Source organism: Notolepis coatsorum (genome assembly GCF_963971535.1).
Source record: "Notolepis coatsorum genome assembly, chromosome: 1".
In the NCBI taxonomy this organism is placed as follows: Eukaryota; Metazoa; Chordata; class Actinopteri; order Aulopiformes; family Paralepididae; genus Notolepis; species Notolepis coatsorum.
Window position 1 is genome coordinate 136,884,630 of NC_140165.1, and position 7,500 is coordinate 136,892,129.

A 7,500-nucleotide genomic window follows, 5' to 3' on the forward strand; every position below is an offset into this window, starting at 1 on the left:
TCAGGTTTTAAACTGTGTATACCAGACAGAGAAGGTAAAGACGACTTTGAACTGTTGAACAGTAATCCAGAACTATTTTATTGCACTGTAAAAAAGCTGTGATTTTATATTTCTGCACTTTATGTGCTCATTTCATGTCTATTCTATTCTACTACTTATTACACTACACGATTGCACTATTTTACTCTTTCTATTATTGTCTATTTTTAGTTTTTTTCAATCTATTAACTCATTGGACGCCAGTCACGAGTATAGTCGGGTTAACTCGCAGACGCTTGAGCGCCAATCATGAGAATATTTGGGTTTTAATCGTTATTTCTTTTATTAGCGATATCCATTCATTTTCATCCATCCAACCTGATGTTATCGTTGGGAATGGGTCTGAGCTCGCAAATACCGCCGCCTATCGTCTCCCGGAAGGTATTGCACATCATTGGATTGGATTGGCTGGGACTGTGCATAAAAAAAAAAGTCCGGTCCAGGTTTTCCTTCTCGGGCATGCAGTATATTATAACACATTGACTGGGGACACTGAGCACCGTGGATTATGTGTTTTGGATATATAACGTTGGATCAATAAACGCGATCAATATTTGGAATGGCGATCAGGAATTGGATTAATCTTTTTGCAGGACATCAGATGTGAGGTAAGGACTCTATGTTACCAATCTTGGGTTAATCAGATGTTTTGTTCACAGCGATCACAACGTGTGTGTGAATGAATGAATGAATGAAAACTTTATTTAACAGATTGCAGAATGGGTACAATACAGTACGGCTCAATACATACAATTGTTAAGGGGATGCAGACCTGAGAAAGACGTTTGTCTTGTTTCCATCAGGGTCCCCCATTTTCAATTCATATAGATGTGTGTGTGTGTGTGTGTGTGTGTGTGTGTGTGTGTGTGTGTGTGTGTGTGTGTGTGTGTGTGTGTGTGTGTGTGTGTGTGTGTGTGTATGTGTGTGTGTGTGTGTGTGTGTGTGTGTGTGTGCCGTTGGCGCCGACCAATGCACGCTTAAGCGATTTTTCAGCCCGCTTCTGTATCGAGCATGAGGACACATATACTATCGATAATCTAGCGTTTATTTGAAAACGATAAAAAAATCAGCCGAAAAACAACGCGTTTTGTGTATTCCACTAAAGGGCTATTATCGCGTCTTTCTCTGGAATTACTAGAAATCACCAAAACTATACTCGTATTCAAAACGGTATAAAACGGAAATGTACCGATGAAAAAACAATCCATTTTGTACATGTTGACTGCAAGCAACTCATTGATAAGCAACGGGTGTATTAGACCCATAGCCATAATTTAAGATATATGTTAAGCATTCGCAAATCTCCCACTCCTCCCATTGATTAAAGCGATGGCGTTCTACCGCACTTAAGCGGTGGCGTCCAATGAGTTAAAACTGAATCAAACCATAAACAAGGTGGCCTGTTGGGATGTTAGATCCTAATGTGAAAAACTGTGATTTTATATGTCTGCACTTTATGTGCTCATTTTATGTCTGCCTTTTTTCTGTTGTGAAGCACTTTGAGCTGCAGTTTCTGTATGAAAGGTGCTATACAAATAAAGTGGTATTATTATTATTATTATTATTATTATTATTATTATTATTATTATTATTATTATTATTATTATTATTATTATTATTATTATTATTATTATTATTATTATTATTATTATTATTATTATTATTATTATTATTATTATCATCATTGCCCATTGAAAATCAATAATGAGGGTAAACAAAACATAAACACAAGGGGGCGCTACTACACAAAGCTTCACGTCACATGCAATGAAGTCTCTGGCAAATTATGCCAGGGCCTGAGTCAGCCTCATATTGTTGGTGAAATACTTGTGCAAAAAAAAATTCCCAGCTAATCTCTTAGTTACATCAGTATTGTGTGGGCACAACAGATTCATGTTTGTAGGCTATGTATTTAATGTTCACTATTGGCCAATTGTCATCTTGTTCTAATCAGGAAATGCAGAGAAATGTAGCGATCTATGCACAAAATCTATTGTTTTTTTCCTGCAAATCTCTTAGTTACAACCAGATTGAATTAGCAAGGTTAAGCAACATTATGTATGAAGGTGAAGTATTTAGAATATTCCCTAATATTTACATTTTCTTACATTTACTGGTTTGAATTCTACTCCTTCTCCGGAGACTGTGTGTTCTGCACCTGTCTTTAGACCAGCCATCTCGTTTGACCAAACCAGTAAGGGCTTGTGTCCATAGCCGACGTTTTATGAGTTGTCAGCTCCTTTCTGTCATTCATTTCTATGCTGGAGAAGCGACAGGCGCGCTCCTCTTCCCAGCGACGCGCCTCACGTTTTATGAGCTCTGGGCAGCAGCGTTTTTGGCGGAGCGCTCCCAGCTCATAAAGTTGAAACTAGTTCAACTTTTGGAAAAGGAGCGCGCTCATCAATGTAACTCATCGAGGAAGGGGCGGAGCCGCGGCTGGCGCAAGCCTCAGAAAAAACGCTCAGAGCTTTTTTTTTTCTTTTTTCAAAGCGGTCCGGCTTAAAAAAAAGGCTTTGCGTGGACACATAGCCTAAATGTAAAGTGAAATATAAATAAATAATAAATATGTGCCAATTCAAGAGACCATTCACAACTGTAGAAGTACGGGCATTTAGGCTGACAAACTTACATCTTGTAAATTATTATCCTCAAAAGAATGAAATGTTGCTGTGTTTGTATGTGTTCTATGTGTGATCTGTAGACTAGGTTTTCAAAACAAAGGTAAGTGTTGGTGATTCCCTTTCAACCATTCTATTAACTCTTAAAAGAAAAAGAAAATCAATTAATCAATATTTGCCATTGTGTGGCGATCATTGAAGATGATTTCATTTTGGAAGAAAGAGAAGAGAGTGCCTTGTTTACATAGCTCCTTGTTGTCATCTAATGGTCAGAAAACTATTATTGCTGCTCTAATTTGTATTTCATAAATATATATATATTTCTTGTGCCATTTTCTTGTGTCAGTGTGAGGTCATATGCAGCCGAGATGTGGGAGGGTAGGCATGAGATATTTATGCCTTCCCGCTTAACACCATCAAATGCTGATTGATATATGTCTTTTGGAACGTGTGTGTGTGTGTGTGTGTGTGTGTGTGCGTGCGTGGCTGCGTGCGTGCGTGCGTGCGTGTGAACACGTACAGTATATGTCTGTGTGCATGTGTGTGTACTTACCCTCTGTTTCTCTGGGTCCACATATCTGATGCCAAAGTAGTCTTTCTCCAGCAGACTGTAGTGGTTACACACATGGTCCAATAGGAACTGACCTTTGGTGTCTCTCTGTGAGGGGGGAGAAGACAGGACACATTCAGCGTTGTCTCGGGACACAGAAGGGATCGCATGCTTGTTTTCTTGGTTTTCCACGCAACATTTTGTCGGCTGCACAGATAGTGCCGTGGGACTGCAGTAATGGTAAAGGCACCTCACCAACACCACGAGACCACGACGGTTTTATACCCTGGTCTTATTAAGTATAGTGGTATTTTGTATAAAGTGGCAGTGCATCCCTAACTAGAACCATAATATATGATTATATTATAATCAGAATGGATAGAGTTTACACCAAGGGGCTACCACTGTGTGGTTTCAACCTAGGGCTGGTACAATACCACCTGAAATCAAATATCACGGTATATCACATTTACCTCAGTAACGATATATGAGACAATAATTCAAACCAGCGTAAAAATACCACGTTCTCCATTGTTTTGGCCCTGCTGTCAGGTAACGTTTGTTTGTCAGCATGTTGTGTGATTTGTTGTTGTGCATCCAGTTGAATGAAAGGGGTACAAAATGAAATAACCCATGCACTGGAGGAAGGCCTTTACCATAAGACCATAGTGATATGGTCAAAACTAGATTGGTAAGAGATTTATAATGTTGATCTCTGTACATTTTCAGTTTATCGCCCAGCCCTATTTCAACCTCATGTCCCAGGCTCTGAGATGTTAATATTGTGCACCATTGATTTGTTATTGTCCAGGTTGATTTTAGCCCTCACAGTTTGTGCTTTTTGTGTTGATTACCATTCACTGATCAACATTTCCTAAGCAATTTGTTGCTACACGTGTGTAAGCCATTTATTAGCTACCGCTAATCCCATACAGACAGAAAAGCGAAATCTGAAATCCATTAAATTATCCATTAAGACAGCCAGCCAATGGAAGGGCGCTAGACTCAATCCCATAACCACACCAGAGAGAGCGATCAATTATCGCTCTGCAGTTTTTTTACAGCCCTGCTCCCTGATCAATATCTACTCATCACAAACGCACATATGAACACAGACACAGACACACACACACACACACACACACACACACACACACACACACACACACACACACACACACACACACACACATATATATTTATGCGTATCACATACTCACTCCATCCCCACCTCTCTATTTTATTGAGCTGTCAATAACGAGCGCTGGACCTTTTCTCACAGGAAGTTATGTGTGTGCTGGCTGATGAACGTGTGTGTGTGTGTGTGTGTGTGTGTGTGTGTGTGTGTGTGTGTGTGTGTGTGTGTGTGTGTGTGTGTGTGTGTGTGTGTGTGTGTGTGTGTGTGTGTGTGTGTGTGTGTGTGTGTGTGTGTGTGTGTGTGTGTGTGTGTGTGTGTGTGTGTGTGTGTGTGTGTGTGTGTGTGTGTGTGTGTGTGTGTGTGTGTGTGTGTGTGTGTGTGTGTGTGTGTGTGTGTGTGTGTGTGTGTGTGTGTGTGTGTGTGTGTGTGTGTGTGTGTGTGTGTGTGCGCGCGTGCGTGCGTGTGTGTGTGTGTGTGTGTGTGTGTGTGTGTGTGTGTGTGTGTGTGACATCACAACTCACAAGTGACCATAGCTAGATAGATGCTTGCCCTCCATGGTGTGAAATTGCCACTCCCTGTGATCTGATTTACTGTTTTCTGTGTGTCTCTGTGTGTGTGTGTGTGTGTGTGTGTGTGTGTGTGTGTGTGTGTGTGTGTGTGTGTGTGTGTGTGTGTGTGTGCGTGCGTGCGTTCGTGCGTGCGTGCGTGCGTGCATGTGCATGTGCATAGAGCTAGCGCGGTATTGATATTTTCCTTACCGCACAAATTTGCGTAATATTTCATACCGCCGCAATATAACCGTTGGAATGCATTTTTATTTTTTTAAGTAGTCTACTCTTTATAGCATATAGCCTGCCTCTAGTCTAAATGTCTATCTTTAGAGGATGACTTTGCAGCATGAATATTGTTTGGGATTCGGCAAGCACGCATTCATTATTGAAAGTGAAACACGGATTCGAAGTCTCCCCTCTGGTCGTGCGCCGTTCACTCGGTGGTGCGGGCAGCGGTGGTAGGCTGGTAGCGCCCGGTGGTTACCCCCCCCCGACCCTTTCTTCTTCTTATTATTATTATAAAGTTACTACTTGATTAACAAAGGCATTCGTTTTGTGGCATTAACGTTATATAGTTACACGTTCAATAACATCAGCGTATTTACCGGACCATAGCAAGGCAAGCATTACTCAATTCATATCTCCGTTCCTTCCTTTGCTCAGAGCGTGCTGAGTTGTGCACATTCTGCGGTCTGTTAATAAAGTTTTCAATCAGACAAGTGTATAGAACGAAGGGCTTTTATTATAACATTCGTTGCAGTAAAATCATTATGCCTCGTTTAGTACTCCTGTGGACTGGAGCTCTGGTAGTCCACTCAGGCGGGGAGCTAATGTTATTAGCCTTGTTGTGATCAATGGCTAACATCCAGGAAGTAAAAACCAAATAGGCGCTTGCCGATTGGTGGTAACAGCAGAGGCGGGTGCAAGCGGTGTGACGTAATTGGCAGATTCGACTGTCAATCAAAAATGTTCCCTTGCATTGCTTTGGTTGAGAGTATTATTATAAAAAACAGCGTTAATGCGGTATTCAGTTAAACGCTGCGGTGGGCGTGACGTAACAGCGATACCGCGGTATTGCGGTAACCGCGGCAGCTCTACATGTGCATGTGCATGTGTGAGAGTCTATCGCTATTGTTCTGGCTGCACTATAGAAAATACCAAATGATGAATGGTTGGTCTTCCATAATGCAGCTGAAAATTTATGATAACTAGCAAACATTAACTGAATATCTCACAAAAATTGATTTGATCTAAAGTATTTGAGGGAATATCATCTGAAAAGGTTTTGGTGTGATATTGCACTTTACATTACCATGCCGTACAATGTGATGGACAGCATATGTGAGCAGTTATCATGTTATATTGATAGTGGAGATGAAAGAAATCTTCATTATGACGATGTTCTCCGCTTCCATATTGCCCACGTGTGTTTGCATGTGTCGGTATGTCAGCATGTACTGGTGACCACTCTGCCTAAGGTACACTTGTCAAAACACTTAGTGCAACTATGTGTCATCTAGCGTGTAAATATTGCATGTCGTTTAAGTAGACATGTTCTGTATCACACCAGCTCCTTCCTTCTGTGTGTGTGTGTGTGTGTGTGTGTGTGTGTGTGTGTGTGTGTGTGTGTGTGTGTGTGTGTGTGTGTGTGTGTGTCAGGGTTCGAAATTAACGGGGGCTTGGGGCATAATGCCCTTGAAAATGGACAAAATGCCCTCGAAAATCAGTTAAGGCGGGCACAAAATGCCCCCGACAGTTTACTAATTATATATATATATTTATCCGGTAATGGCGCGTCTGTGTATCGTACGGTTCAGATGACGCGCAAATAAAAAAAATTCATTTGGCGGAGGTGAGCACTGGCTGCTGCAGCAGCACTGCAGCTGAGCCAGGTGCTAGTCAGTTTGTGTACAAATGGCAAGCACAATCTAAATCAATCTTCATTACGACTTTAAAAACATAGCCATTAACATTACATAGGCATACACACATCTTGCCATAGCGTTAGCAGTTTGTACAATACAATGCACGTTTTAACTATAGAATCAGCCCGCGAGGTAATACAGTCAACGAAATGTTACCGTAGCTACTAGCTAGCAGAGGAGGAAATGGGAGTCTGAGAGGCGGGGTGTTTAAAGACAATGATAGGCGTTTATTCAACATCCAAGAAGGCTAACATACAACTGTGTTTTACTAACTCCAACCGGGACTATTGCCGCTTTCCCACTGCATGCCATCACCTCCTAACGTTACCGGAGCTACCGGAGCTGATAATAACATTGCCTGAGCTGAAGGTGCGTGACACTAAAATGTCCGTGGGGACCCGGCGCCAACCCATAGATAGTTCCAACTCACCGAATTACGTAATCCACCACAGTTGCACTCAATATTTAAATAATGTTAGTCTAAATAAATGTAGACAGATACATAATAATTTCAAGCAGAACACGAATCTTTCCATTAAGAACTGACAATCAGGGAATTTAAACATGGTTGACATTGTTTTTTTGTGTTTATATTAAAGAAAGGAAAGTCTAGTGCTGGCTGAGCATATTGTTTGTTTGCACTAAGTTAATACTACAAATGTAGCCTATATTTTTCAGT

The 7,500-nt window shown here is 41.1% G+C and overlaps 1 protein-coding gene across 1 annotated transcript in view; it reads right to left on the reverse strand.

The window, feature by feature from the left end:
* frmd3 (FERM domain containing 3) overlaps nt 1-7,500 on the reverse strand; it is a gene marked incomplete at its 3' end in the record, with an annotated part of 254,619 nt that overhangs the window by 184,251 nt on the left and 62,868 nt on the right. The window contains exon 2 of the mRNA XM_084314149.1: nt 3,211-3,315. Coding sequence (XP_084170275.1) covers nt 3,211-3,315 — 105 coding nt within the window. The remainder of the gene's footprint in view (nt 1-3,210; nt 3,316-7,500) is intronic.